The 14,913-nt window shown below is 42.3% G+C and overlaps 1 protein-coding gene across 1 annotated transcript; it reads left to right on the top strand.

Moving 5' to 3' along the window:
- The first annotated feature begins 6,423 nt into the window (after positions 1 to 6,423).
- LOC143320131 (phospholipid phosphatase 3-like) lies at positions 6,424 to 13,559 on the top strand. The gene is made up of 6 exons (XM_076729580.1): positions 6,424 to 6,918; positions 10,021 to 10,178; positions 10,315 to 10,601; positions 10,698 to 10,755; positions 12,345 to 12,521; positions 12,619 to 13,559. Exons 1-6 carry the CDS (start codon positions 6,711 to 6,713, stop codon positions 12,715 to 12,717), a joined length of 987 nt encoding a protein of 328 aa, XP_076585695.1. The 5' UTR covers positions 6,424 to 6,710; the 3' UTR covers positions 12,718 to 13,559.
- The last annotated feature ends 1,354 nt before the right edge of the window (positions 13,560 to 14,913 follow it).

The raw sequence follows: 14,913 nt of genomic DNA, 5'->3' as shown, positions 1-14,913 counted from the left end.
TAAGCAGCATCAGTGTTGGACCTACTAATGCTCTTGGACTGGAACAAATCCCTGCAACCAGGCTCTAAAATCTTGTGGAAAGTCCTCACAGAGGAGTGGAGGCTGTTTTAGCATCAGGTTAATGCACTCAAGTGTCACACCTTAAATGTTTGAAAGTAGGGAATTGCGGAAAAAACTTCCAACTAACAATAAGGTCAAGTCGATCAAGAAAGACAACTTGTCCCTTCACTTATCCAGTAAAGTATGTCAACATCTACTGCGTAGGTTGGCACAAAATTTTGTACAGGCATTTATGGCTCACAAATGCCGGATCACAATCACTTTGGTGATTCCCTGACTTCTTCTCCAGCACCAGCATGAAGCTGATATATAGTCTTGAGTGAAATGTCTGTAAAACTATTGGATGGATTGCAATGAAACTCTGTCTTGTTAATCAACGCTGGGTCAGTGTAGGCAGCATGCAGCAAGTGAGACTACTGATAAGACATAAGCTGTAAATGTAAAGATGAATAAATGCACCTTGGATCTCTGGTTCACTGAATCTCACTGTCATCAATTGTTACAGTGTGACAGGGCTTTCCCTCCCACATCAGATGGTAATCCATGGAGTCTTGACCTGGTACAGGACAGTTTACACTGAGGTTTATGGTAATCACACTCAAACGCTCCATGCTGATCAAAACAGTCAGATGATCGGATCCACATTTTACATAGATATAAATCTCAAGGGAATGTTTGTGGTTATTACTGAAAGGGAAGTGCATGTTTATATACAAGCAGACAAAGGACGGGAAGTGAGTGTCACTGGCAAAGGTTCAGAGATATGTTTAGACTATCGGTTAACTACTGCTGAGAAAGCTAAACGTGTCAAAGCTGACACTGACATCATCAGCACGGACAATTAAACAGCTTTTCTGTGGAGATCAACAAAACCGCTCTTGATTAAAATGCTTTCTACAGAAAGTGTGTATAGCACACAGTGTATTATACATTTTATCAATCTGCAAATGAATTCAAATGTGAAAACAGGAGGAAGATTATCACCTGCAGCTGATTGGCGGATGGAGTGGCACACAGGACGTAGGTGGAATACAATGTCTACTTGTGGCCTGTGGGCCACCATTAGTTTTCGGTTTTGGGTTTCCAAGGGAAAAAGTTTGGACACCCCTGATATATACACGTTGTCTTCAAAGACCAATGCTGCTGTAAAGTGGGAAGTCATTGAGCAACTTGTAGTAATTGCAACATCTTGTCTTTGATTTAATCAAGGGCTCTTGAAATTTCAGAAGTCCTCTCTGTGTAAATAACTTAATAATATAGCCTTCAAAGTCATTGGGAAAATAATGTTCCTCAACATCTAAATTATGTGATTTTGTCTTTTATGACAACCTGACAAATGATACTTTCAAACAGTGTTTCAACTGGAATAAACCAGTGAGTTGTAGTAATTATATCCCCCCCCACCCCTGCAGCCCTAAAGTAAATGCTATGATTTTGTTTAATTCCTCGGGAAGTAACTATTGTAAAGAATTACAACAATCAAATAACTTCAAACTTTATTTATATGGCACTTTTCATACTTAAAAAGCAACACAAAGTGCCTCACAGAGGCTAAAAACAACAAAGAAGAAAACCCAGTCCTCCCGCCCCCATAACTACATGCAGAAACACATGCACAGACACACACGCACACACACACACACACACACACCCACACACACACCCATACGGACAAGATAAGGAGTAAGCCACCTTTGGGGGCCATCCACATTGAGAGGGCCCCCGGCTCATGACCGCCCGAGACCACCCCGACCCAGGCAGACAGGAGGCCCCACACCAAGGTGCAGAGGCCTCCAGCCATCCAGTCCAGAGCCGTCCCCTCAGCAGCACCCCCATCAGTAGACCAGGAGCAGTTCCCAGTGAGGGAGGCCCCTATGAGGAAACACTGGAGCTAAAAACCAAGGGATTAAGACATAAACATAAAATAAAATGAGTAAATGAAATAAATAGCAATTAAACATGTCATTAAAACATGCAACTAAAATAAGATACGAACAACGATAAATACGCTAAGAAGCGTGATTAAAGGAATAAGATAAATCAAACAAATCAATTGAAAGCCTGATTAAAAAGGTGGGTCATGAGCCTCTTTTTAAAAACATCAACAGTCTCTGCGGCGCTGAGGCTCTCCAGCAGGCTGTTCCACAATCGGGGTCCATAATAACCAAAAGCCGCCTCCCCGTGTGTCTTAGTTCTTACTTTTGGAATGGTTCAGAGGCCATTACCGGAGGACCTCAGGGTCCGCGAGGGTTGGTAGGGTAAAAGTAGGCCAGATAAATAAGAAGGCGCAAGACCGTAAAGACATTTAAAAACTAATAAAAGAACCTTAAAACCTTAAAAATAAAGAATGAATGTCTTGTTACTCAAAATGTAATAAAGAATGCACATCATTTGGTGTGCTGAAAAATGTGTACAAAAAAATCCAGAATAATTGGGCAGGACATGAACATTTGTCATTTTTGCGGATGCAGAACAATAATCTACAACAACAAATTGTCAATACTATTAATGGCGATGCATGACTCATGGATACAGCATTTGTGTTTGTGTAATATATTTGATGCTTATACTCTTTTTTTCCTTACTATATTGTGATGCTTGTTTGGCTGTAAATAATCTAGAAATGTCAAGAGAGGGAAAGTATGATTACTTATGTACTGCAGTACCTGGAGGTGCTGATACAGATATTGCACAGTATTAGAAGTACAGTACTGCTTACATTCCAAAGGTTAGCGGTGTGCCTCTTCATTCAATTCATTTATCTGAATACTTCTTTGCTGACTATAATCGACAATATTTTGACTTCACATTTTGAGCAAACTGGCAGCATGTTCCCTGCCCTGACACTGTCCATCAAACTGCACATCCTCAAAACTACTATATTTCATATATTCATCTTCTGTTACATCTTTGTGTTCATTTTGTTTCATTTCCACTTCCTACCTACAGTATGGGTCCTGTTGGGAGGGGGGGATCTCTCTTTAACTTTCCTTCTCTGAGGTTTCCTCCAGTTTTTCCCTCCTGTGCAGAGGTTATTTGTTTTATTTTTTTCTTCTTAGAGAGCTTGACCCAGGTCAGGAAGTTTTGCTGTTGCAGTTCTGTATTGTGTGTGATACTGCAGTATACAGGTAAATCTGACTTCTCTCACTGCATGTAATGGACCCATGTGACATAATCTGACGTATTCTGAGAGAAAAAAAAAAGTGCTCCCGTAAATATCATGAGGAATGACAACTAAGAAAGGCAGTGGGCATGATGGGAAAAAATGTGGGGACTGTTTCTGTGGGGGTGTGATAGAGATGGGGAAGTCAGCTTGAAACAGAGCAAATGGGAAACTTAGCATTAGAAGCGTAACATACAGTCTGTAGAAGGTCATGTGGTCCTGAAGGCCAAAAACCCAGGCTTTCTGTTCCCTAATGAAAGTAAGGATGCCATTAGGCACAACGACACACACTCACACACACACACACACACACACACACACACACACACACACACACAATAAGATAAATTCCTCAAAAGTTTCAATATTTGCTTAGGAAAGCTCAGTCTTGCCCAAAAGCAGCAGCAGCACACCTGACTGTCTGCATGTGCCTTTACATTATTATTGCTAAATTTGAGGTGTTTTTGGAGTGTTCTCTCTCTCTCTGGTTGCGCAACAGATAGTCATGGATATGATCTCTCTCTCTCTCTCTCTCTCTCTCTCTCTCTCTCTCTCTCTCTCTCTCTCTCTCTCTCTCTCTGTGGGTGTGTGTGTGTGTGTATAATGATTGTGTTTCACTTTGACTATATGGATAAATCACATACATGTACTGTGTATATACGCTGGAATACTGATGTAGTGCCTGTAAAAGAAATCATGAGTTCTCCCAGGCCTTTGCTTTCCACCTTTCAGTACAGGAAGTGACATAAAGCATTACTCAGTGAGTGCTGTAATGTGTCATGTGGAGGAAAATCATTTTACGAGGAGTACTAGAATTTCCTTTCGAACGGTGATGAAAGACCAGACTGAGTCTGTGATGTCACACCGCTTTTGAGTGGCTCACGGAAGACAACTGATTACTACTATTTACATTTGCACATTTTTATGATCATCTAATTACACATTTGCACAAGCGCACAGTTAAAGCACGCAGTACTCATATCTATTGCTGGATTTTCTGTGGTCAGGATTACGTACGGGTCTTTCTGAGCAAAAACAAACAGAAAAACCCTCCATCGTGATGTGCTGGGCTTTCTCACAGGGAAGTCACTGCCTCTGATTTCACTTCACATTTACTGAAGTTCAACTGCTCGCTCTCTCTCTCTCTCTCTCTCTCTCTCTCTCTCTCTCTCTCTCTCTCTCTATGTTTCTCTGCATGGAGAAAGGAAGTAGAAATTGCTGACCCAAATGAAACCTCCCCTGGTGGGGCTTTTGCTGCCCCCTACAGCAGAGAACCCATCCGTCCTAAAGGGCTCTGCTGCAGAGCTTTCCACACGCTCATTATTATTATTTTTTTTTACAACCCTTCCCGGCTAAAACAGTGCAGGATATGACATGACTTTTTGTTTGCTGTGAGGAAACTATTGTATTGTATCTAATTTTGCCTGTTGTTAATGAAAACATATAAACAATATTATCTTTTTTTGTCTGATCTTGATCTGCTACTCCCAATCAACCACTCCTAAAGCAAAAAAGAAAGAAAAAAGAAACAGGATTATATTGACAGGATAATATTACAAAGTCAGTTTGTGTATAGATTCCTAAAAACTAGAACAAGGTTCATACCAAATCTAGTAATCAAACACAACATTGTGGTAGCATTTACTTACTTGTCTTCATCCCCATAGGACACATGATCAGACAATGGGCTCCTTCCATTATTGGCAACATGTTAATCCTCATCCCAAATCCATTTTAGCGACCTGGCAGCTGAGCGAGCAGGTGGGTTTACAGTATGCAACAAAACTGAACAGGGCTGCTCTGTCCTGTGCCCTCTGCTTGGTTGTCTTCCTGTTCTTCTTTGTTGGATACTGTAACGCCACCTTTGTGTCGCACTAATTTGCATATACTAACTCCAAATGCACATTTTAGTTTGTGTCCCTGAAATAAAGTAGTGGTAATAGTATGACATAGCTAATTTGTCAATGTGAATATTGATGTCAGCGTTAGAACAGTTAGAATTTAAAACCTTTTTAAGGTCAGGTTCTTGTTTGTTTCATTCATGAACTAATGTTTCATTCCCTTATTTGAGGGGGACACAAAAACAATAAGTTATGGCAACGCAATCGCAAAGTAAGGATACAACAAACAGCTAAATCTGTAATGGTCAAAGTAATCTAGTTGTCCTCGGGGTGTTTTAATTTAAAAAATTTATAACTTGTAATTAATGTCTTTATTATTTCTCTGCTGGGCGCCATCACAACAACCAGCAGAGACTCCAGCCAAGAAATAATGTAGCACGTATTGACCCAAAACCCACTGCATACACAATATAAGAGGCTAACGAGTGAAGTTTGGAGGTGCTGGTAGATTTCGTTACCTTTGGACAGGCTAGCTGTTGACCCCTGTTTCCAGTCTTTGTGCTAAGCTAAGCTAACTAGCTGCTGGCTGCAGCTGCAGTACGATCATGAGCGTCACATCTAACGTGTGGCAAGCATATTTCCCAAAATGTTTACCTATTCCTTTAATTACTAAATCATTCACTACAGCTTTATAGGGGCCATGTAAGCCATTAATAAGAACATTTTTTGAGTTGCCAGGTTGTGAAAAATCCCTTTGATCCCATTTTAGTGCATATTTTTCTCAAACATTAATATCTGTTGTACTGTAAATCCTTTAAATAGAGAAGTGGCACCTCACTCAGAGGTAGCCTGGTGTTGCAGAAGTTCGCATTAGGCCAATTTATACACTAGGAGCCAACTAGTTTAAAGAAGCAATTAGGAGTGTGTTACGTGCCATGATGCTGATAGAAAGATGACAAGTTGTCCGTCTGCACATTTACAGGTTATGAATCAGATTCTACTTAATCAAAACAGTCGATTTTTTTCTGATCCTTGAGTTGCTCATCCATCAGGAAAAGTTTTGTCTGGGCTACTTCAGTTGTTCCTTGGTAAACTCGCCTGTAGGTCTTACTTGAAAAGGTGAAAGGTGAATCATGGAGTTGGGGAAATGATCTCCTACGTTGCATCAAACACCATCAGATATGACACATATCTGATGCCTGAGCAAAATTCGTGGAAATTGTAGCCCAGGTGGACGTACGCACCTTACTCACAGCATATCAATTCAGTGAAGAGAGAGAGAGAGAGAGAGAGAGAGAGAGAGAGAGAGAGAGAGAGAGAGAGAGAGAGATCATATCCATGACTGTCTGTTTCGCAACCAGTCTGGAGTTTTCCGCTCTACCGTGTTGCATATCTTCAAGGTGACGGATGCCCTGCAACGAGTCAGGGCGAGCCCTGCAGACGATGTGATGAAATTAAAAATGAGCAAAAAAGACCATTTATTGTCTGACAGCGACGCAGCGCGTGCCGCGGGGAACATATTAAATACTGTGCCAACTTGTGGATTTACTTAGTGTCTCTCCGCAGCGCTGCACACGAGTAGCTCAGTGCCGCTCCCAACTTTCTGATGCCAACAACTTTTCTACTTTCACCCGCAGCCAGTCGTCATGTTGGACAAATTCGGGCCGCAGAGCGCCGGTGTGGCCGTCTCCAGCGCGGACCTCCAGCTCAAACTGACGGACAATAAGAGCAGCCTGGCCGCAGCAGGGATGGGGATGGAGAACGGCACTGGGAAGAAACTCATGGAAATAACTGGACCGGCTTTATCTAAAAGAAGACTTCTGGTCGGCTTAGACCTCCTCTGCCTCTTCCTCGGTAAATATGAAAATACTGAGAAAGAAAAAAAACCTTCAAATCTGTTACCTCACTTGTTGAATGCAGGACTGTGTAGCTTCATTGATGTGCAAAGTGGAACTCGATATCGCAAAAGCACCTGTGCAGTATCACGCCATTACACCATGTGTCGGTTTCTAATAGTTAATGTGTGACAAAGAGGTGCTGATACAACTCTGTGGTTAATGCTGAGGCCATGTGCTGTCAGGCTGCTTTCACTGGAAGGAATTATATTGTAAGGTATTTCTGTTATTCTGTCCATCCATCCATAAGTTACGTGAATATGTATATTTAGACAAATAATTTAATCAGTAAATAAATACTGTTTTCATGGAGGACTTTTTACAAGACTGGCAAAGTAGGTCGCATTTTACAGAGCTGATAGTTGAATGAATCAGTTTGAGAACTGGAAATCACAGAACTGAAAGCAATCTGGTACCATCATCGTGGGCATTGTGAATTTGTCATTTTCACTATTTGCTTACATTTTAATTAATCTACTGAATAATTGAGAAAATGACCGATTAATCGACAGTGAAAGGAGCAATGAGTTGAACTTTTTTTCGTTCATACAAGGTGAATTTATTGATTTGAGGACTACGGATGAGTTCCTCTACAAAGTATTATTCCTTCCCGTTCATGGGTTTCTCTGGTGAGGTTAAACTTCAACCATGTTGAGTTCTGCTCCACTTTCCTGACGTTTACAAAGACAGTCAGCGGCTCCACACTCAGCCATGTGGATCTGCGGAAGACGAGCAGCAAGTGAACACCAGGGCTGTACGCAAGAACAGGCAAGAATGGAAGAAAACAGGGAGAAAAAAAGTTTTTCAAGTCCTCTGTCCATACATGTATCCATGCCTCTTTTTCTACTCGTGCGCGCTCTCGAGCGCTCCGTGCCAGCTGGCTCGTGCATTGCCCAGGGAATTCTACAGTTTCCATGACAACATCCAGTTCTCAGGGTAAAGCCGGGCCAGAGGGAATTGTATCTGGTATAAATAAATAAATGTGTGTGTGTGTGTGTGTGTGTGTGTGTGTGTGTGTGTGTGTGTGTGCGCGCGTGGTCATGTATTACTCACGTTGCCGAATCGATGAATTAATATTTACGAGCCATTTTGTATATGTCTTTTATTTCTGCTGCCCATGTGTGTGTTTGTGTGTGTGTGTGTCTGTTACATTGTGGAGACTTGCCGTTCTTGTGGGGACAAAATGCGAGTCCCCATAATGTAAATCATGAAATTTTAGAGTGAAGAATTGGGTTAAGGTGAGGGTAAAGGTTAGGGAAGTAGAGGTTATGGTTAGAGTAAGTGTTCAGGAAATTAATGTAAGTCTATGTAATGCCCCTAAAAGTGATGAAAACTGTGTGTGTGTGTGTATGTGCGTGCGCATGCGTGCACATAACTGTAAGTGCTGATCCTCCCTCCCATGACCCCTATATGTGACAGGAGGGTGCTTATGTAACGATGGCTAATTGGAAAAAGCTGTACTGAGAGGTAGTCTGTATTAACAACAGATTGGACATTTGCAGAAGGGAGCGAGCCGTGCTAGAAGTCTGTGTCTGTCTGTCTCCACTGTGTGAGTGCAGGGATGCAAGACAGAAACACACATACACACACACACACAGACAGAGAGAGAGAGAGAGGGAAGGACATCCAAAGACAAACAGAGACAGTGTGAGGCTGGTCCTGGCTCTGGTCTGCTGCGGCATTTGCTCTTTGTTTTGTAGGGAAGAGTTGAACTGAAGTCACAAACAACCATCCTTTCTCTCCTCATCAACAGAAATGCGCACACACACACGCACACACACACACATGCGCAGTTCAAACCGGGTCTCTGTTGAGCTCTGCCTGCTTTACTCCTCTATTTCCAGACCCTCACATTCCTAATGGTTGTCTAACTAGCCGGGTTCTCCAGGGTAAAACTCGAGGTTCCCACCCTTGTTTTCCTGTAAAACTATTCCTCATGTGACCTTCTCTCCTTTCCTCTGTCTCTGCATGTAAAAAGTCCGCTGTCAGCTTTATTACAGCTTCACATTTATATTACCTCTGTCTGTTTTAGACCTTATTGCTTTCAACTGTAATTAAGGAGATATGTAATGTGTGCCTCCTGGTGCGCGATAAGGATATAGACTAGGGCATTACATCTGCGCTGCTGCTTTTTAGTATTAAATCGAAATCATCAGTCATATCAGAATCCTACATTTGCCAGTTTAAGCCAAAGTTCTTTTATGACTGCTTGTGTTTTGACAACAGTTAAAAGGGTTTACAGCCACATTAGCAGCTGTGTGAGGCTGTACTTGCAAAGCTCTGAACCAAATGCTAGCATTGCTCATAATGGCAGGGTTAAAATGCTGATGTTAAGCAGGTGAATGCCATTTGTCACCATCTCAGTTTAGCGTGCTAGCATTTGCTAATTAGCGCTAGAACACAAAGTGCAGCTGAGACTGATGGGAATGGCATCAGTTTGGCCATAAACCAAAGTTTTCCAAGTTAATACAATTCATCATGAGCGTGACGTGAATGTCCATGGAGACTTACTCAAAACCACAAATGTCAACCTCATGGTAGCACTAGAGTGAAAAGTCAGGGGATCACCAAACTCAGTAGGGCTCATCCTCTAAGGAGCATGAATGTTTGTGGAAGATTTCAAGGCCATCCAACCAATAGTTGTGGAGATATTTCACTCTGGACCAAAGTGGTAGACTGACCGAAATCGCCATCCCCAGAGCCAGTTGTAGAAAAACATCCCTAGTTTCCTCAAAGTATCACAAAAATATCATTTTGGTTTTGATACAGAACCACAGGTGTTATTTTGGCACTTCTATCGAAAAATGTCAAATAGTATCCAGCCCGTATCTGCGCGTATTTATGTGTGGATGGCAGTGAAGCGCTGGAAAGTCAGGCGTGCATGTTTCAGGTTGCAGATTCCTCCCCACTTCCTCTTCTCATCCTCTAGCTTTGCTCCTCGTTTCTGCTCCCACGCATCATCTCTAGTTTCTCATCACAAAGAGGAATATCTACACTCCCGCTGGGAATTGTTGTGATATCGAATAATCTCCCTCCTCCTCCTCCTCCTCCTCATGTGCAGCTTCCATCCCTTTCTTTGCGTGTGAGCTGAAGGCAGTGAGTCCTTACAAAAGGGGCTTCATGTGCGGGGACCCCAGCATCACCTATCCTTATCTGCACCAAGAGGCCATATCAGACGAATTACTCATCGCTGGTGGCATCATCATCACTGGCCTCACTGTGAGTAAACTCCTCACCCTGATCGTCCCTGTCATAGCAGTCCCTTATTCATCGTACACCTATACATTATGTCCCATGTCACGAGAGGGATGAGGGGAATGTAACATCATGCTTCTGACTATGTGTCCACCTCCAGATCGCCCTCGGGGAGTGTTACCGGGTTCGTTTCAGAGGCGTCAACTCCAAGGCCTTCGTCAGGAACCTGTATGTGTCCTGTCTGTACAAGGAGCTGGGCTGCTTCCTGTTCGGCTGCTGTGTCGGCCAGTCACTGACCAACATGGCCAAGCTGAGCGTTGGGCGGCTGCGACCGCACTTCCTGTCTGTGTGCGGTGTCACGTATGCATCGCTAAACTGCACACCTGGGACATACGTTGCAACAGTGAACTGCCGCCAAGTTGACCACCGGTTGGAGGAGGAGGCCAGGTGTGTGTGTGTGTGTGTGTGTGTTTATGCACTACATATGTGTTATACGTTGTTCTTTTGTTCTGTGTAATTCTAAATACTTCTCCAACTTTTTAGGAAGTCCTTCTTCTCTGGCCACGCTTCCTTTGCGATGTACACAATGCTCTATTTAGCAGTGAGTATTTCTATCTACCTCTCTGTCTATCGATGGCTCTCGCTTTCACGCATTTTCTCACATACACTCACAAACGCTGGCGAGCACAATTTACTGTCTCTCCATTTTCCTATTACCACATCTCGACAAAATGCAGAGACCGAATGAAAGGAGCAGGGAGCCATCATCAGTCCAGTTAGCAGCAGAAAGCGAGAGAATGAAAGAGGAGAGGGAGAAAGAGAAGGACTGAAAGGAGAAATAGGACAAACAGAGACAGCTTTGTTCTGCTGTGGGAGGAGTGTGACCTCGCCTCACTGCCTCGCTGCTCTCCTCTATTGTGTGTGTGTGTGTGTGCATGCATGCAAGCTCCTGCATTTATATGTGTTTATGGTGGGCTGTGTGTATCCATGCCAGTGCCTGCATATGTACATGCAGCATATTAATGTGTGTGTCATCTTTTGTGTGCACACTCTTGGCTTGCTTGTTCACGATTACGTCCTCCAACTGTTGCCCTTCTTTATGTTAAATTCCATTCAGTGTGAGCAAACAGGGAAGATGAAAAACACCAATAAGCACCAACAAGATTGTCTTTGTTTTCACCAAATCTTAAGATCTTGGAAGCTCCATCAAGTGCACCAAACACTGCGCAGTGTACATAGATATATCTTGTGTATCCGGAGGGAAATTGTGTCTATGTTCACATTTAATTCCCAGATAAAAGCCAGTACTTAAATAATGACCAAACCAACTGCAAGTAATTAGTTTTAGATAGCATTTCTGTTTTCATAGACTCTCAAAAACAATGCTGGCAACACAGATGGGCAACTGACACAGAGTCCTAACCTCTCAGGGTTCTCCAGATTCACCATGTGGCAATTCAAGTTAAGTGTAAAACATGATATAAACCAAAATAACAGGAGTTATTACCATTAGACTTTTTGTTTTAGTTGATGCATTGTTATGTTTCAGGTAGGACTTGGACTCAACAGCAGACACAGAACAAACACTCAATAATAACTAACATGCATAGCACTGGCAACTGGCCAACAATACCACTCAGCAGCAGAAACAATGTGGCGACGAGTCTTCAGCAGTCCACAGTCTTTATACTGTGCTGATTGTGACGAGTCCCAGCTGAGTAGGAGCCAGCTCCCAGCCACCTGGAGAACCACGGCCAGCCTCTGCCAAAAAAGGCAGCACAGGAAACACAGCCCCACACCAAGCTCTTCAAACCACCACATGCTTTTTACTGCAGTACATCCGACTGTACACATACATCACAGTGAGTGGTGTGACATCACTGACTGTACTGATGTAATTAGTACTGAGTTTGCTTTAACACAAGTAGCACCAAGAGCAAAAAAAGACGGACAGAATATGACGAAATATACTTAAACCAGGGAAATCAGGAATATAGGCTTTCTTAGTAAGTAAAGGCGCCGGCTACTGTTTAACAACTGTCAGATAACAGCTACATTTTCTTTGAGGGACTCTGTGTTAAATTCTACCAGTCCGGGATAGTTTTCCTAAATATTAAAATATGCCCATTACTGAAGAATAAATAACTGGTCATCATTTACAGTAACATCACGTTTGTTTTTGTCCTATAGTTTTACCTGCAGGCGCGGTTGACATGGCGTGGGGCTCGGCTGCTGAGGCCGGCGCTGCAGTTCTTCCTGGTTCTGCTGGCAGTCTACACAGGTCTGACCCGCATCTCAGACTACAGGCACCACCCGTCCGACGTGATAACAGGCTACATACAGGGAGCCCTCACTGCTTACTGGGTGGTCAGTATACCTTGCCTGCATGTTTTTGTTCAACCGTGTGTGTCCACATGTCAGCGTTCAAATTTCATGTTTGAGCATTTGTCTGTGTGCTCCCCAGGCCTTCCACATCTCATCCATGTTTAAAAGCTCAAGTTCAGACCTGTCCCCGACCGAGACCCTGGACAGCCCCTTGTCACCCCACCATACTGTCTGCTAAACCTCACCTCCGCCAACTCCTGCGTGTACCAACACCCACCTGCTGCCTGTAGTCTGCTTCAGATGGACAAGTTTTAAAGAATGTGAGACCATTTCCTGTGAAGTCAAACCACATACCTCAGTATTCAGACTCTGTGAGTGAGAGAGAGAGAGAGAGAGAGAGAGAGTAGAGCTTGTGAGATACTGTATGTGGGTCAAAAGAGAAAACATATGAACTGAGGGAAAGGGAGAGGGAGGGTGCTATATTGGCTGCTCGGCTGGTGTGTTGCGTAAGCAGCCCGAGCGCTCGAGCTGCTGTCCTTGTGACTGACCTTAGCTTCACATGTGAAACTTACCTGTGAGATGAAACGACTGAATCCTGAACACACAGCAACCACTACTACTACTCTATACATCACCTGTAAATATATACAGATTTTGTACAACTCGAATGATACTGTAAAAGCACTTTTCCATGTTAGTGTTATTAACTACCACTTTGTTATGATTTATGTAGGATGAAATATATTTTATACAATGTGTGATACATCGTGTAGATCTTTTTTCATAAGCCCTGTGAATGTAATGACGTTGAAGGAAAGCACAAATAGCGAGAGAGCAACTCATTTTCCTAATGTGTTGTAGCATTTAGATGTGGTAGGATGTGTCCGTCCTCCTGTGAGCAGTGTGTTGTATACGTAGATTATTAGTGACAAAAGCACAATAGAAATAATTCATGTTTGAAACATACAGACGCTACTAGTTCTCTGACCTTCTTTCTTATAATGCTAATCTATGTTGCAAGACTACTTACTCGTCCAAGAGCACAGATCATTAAAGAAAAATGTGATTTTTTAAAAAGCCTCTTTAAGTTCAGTTTGTGACATTTTCTTCTACTAACATTTCACACACATTTTGTGTCCATACATTTTGCCACATACATTTTTTAGATGTTGTAGCATAATCCTTCAAATGATGATCACTGTACATCCTTCAGTTCAAAACTGTCCAAGGTTTGTTTGCTTTTAATACAAGATTAATATATTCTCACCTCACTTATATAGAGTTTATAGCAAATAGTTACCTATTAGCAAATGCACAGACGCATACAAAGTATTTGTTTGAGTCATGTTTCTGGCCCCTCAATGAATGTAAGTACAATAAAACTTTTAGCTCTATTTTTGGTCTCCACCAGCCACCTGGGAAAAAAACTTTGGGTCAGCACAAAAATATTTAGCTCTTTAGCTTCTGAATGCTCCACTATGTTCACCAGGTAGTTGCTAACTTTATGTGAAGCGTGCACTGGATTTATCAGAGCACCTTTACTGTGAGCAGCTGCCTGAGGTTGAAGTTGTTTGGAGCAGATTGAAGCAAAAAACGCCGAACTCGAGCTGAGCTGCAGAGTCGGGAGATGATTCTCTCTGGGTTTCTCACAGTGAGCAATATGTTTCACAACAGACATTTGTTTTTTTCCAACTTATTTTTCACGTTTTCAAGATATAATTTTGTGCTGACCCGAAGTCCACACAACTGCAGTTCGACTCCTACGAATGCATTCGCTCTAATTTATTCATGGACCATATTTTTCTCTCCATCTGTCCTGTGCTGACTGTTCTGTCCTGTTTACCTTCTTGGATGTGCATTCTACTGTGCCTATAATATGATTTTGAAATATCCTTCACCAGTGGTAGAAGTGCTCAGATCATGTACTCAGGTAAAATTAGTAAAGCCACAATGAAAAATTACTTGGTTCAAGTATACTTAAGTAATAGTAGAGAAGTTTTACCAAAATATACCAAAATAATATTACTATCACTGTTGCATAAATGTGTAATAGACATTTCAGCTTTGAGGCTGAAATTGTAGCGCTGCTTGAGGTGGAGTTCATTTTAGATACCTTGTAAACTGTAAAATCATTGTATGCTTAGTGTAACTAGTAACTCCAAAAAAACAAGTAAGAAGTACAATGTTTCCTTTGAAATGTAGTTGAAGATCACAGAAAATTCAGAAAACTCAAATGAAAAACAAGTAGCTGAAGTACAGTACTTGTACCTGTAACAGCATTTTTAAAATCTTTTTATTCGTCTACTTCAGTTTTTCTCTTCATCATACACCTCATCAGTCTCTCCTCACCCTCATTTTCCACCGCAGATTCCTTTCTCCTTTATCCGAAAACCTCCTTCTCTCCGTACATCCACACAAAGAGAAAGACGGGAAC

Source organism: Chaetodon auriga, chromosome 4 (genome assembly GCF_051107435.1).
Source record: "Chaetodon auriga isolate fChaAug3 chromosome 4, fChaAug3.hap1, whole genome shotgun sequence".
NCBI classification, from domain to species: Eukaryota; Metazoa; Chordata; class Actinopteri; order Chaetodontiformes; family Chaetodontidae; genus Chaetodon; species Chaetodon auriga.
This window is presented reverse-complemented; position numbering and strand designations above follow the sequence as displayed.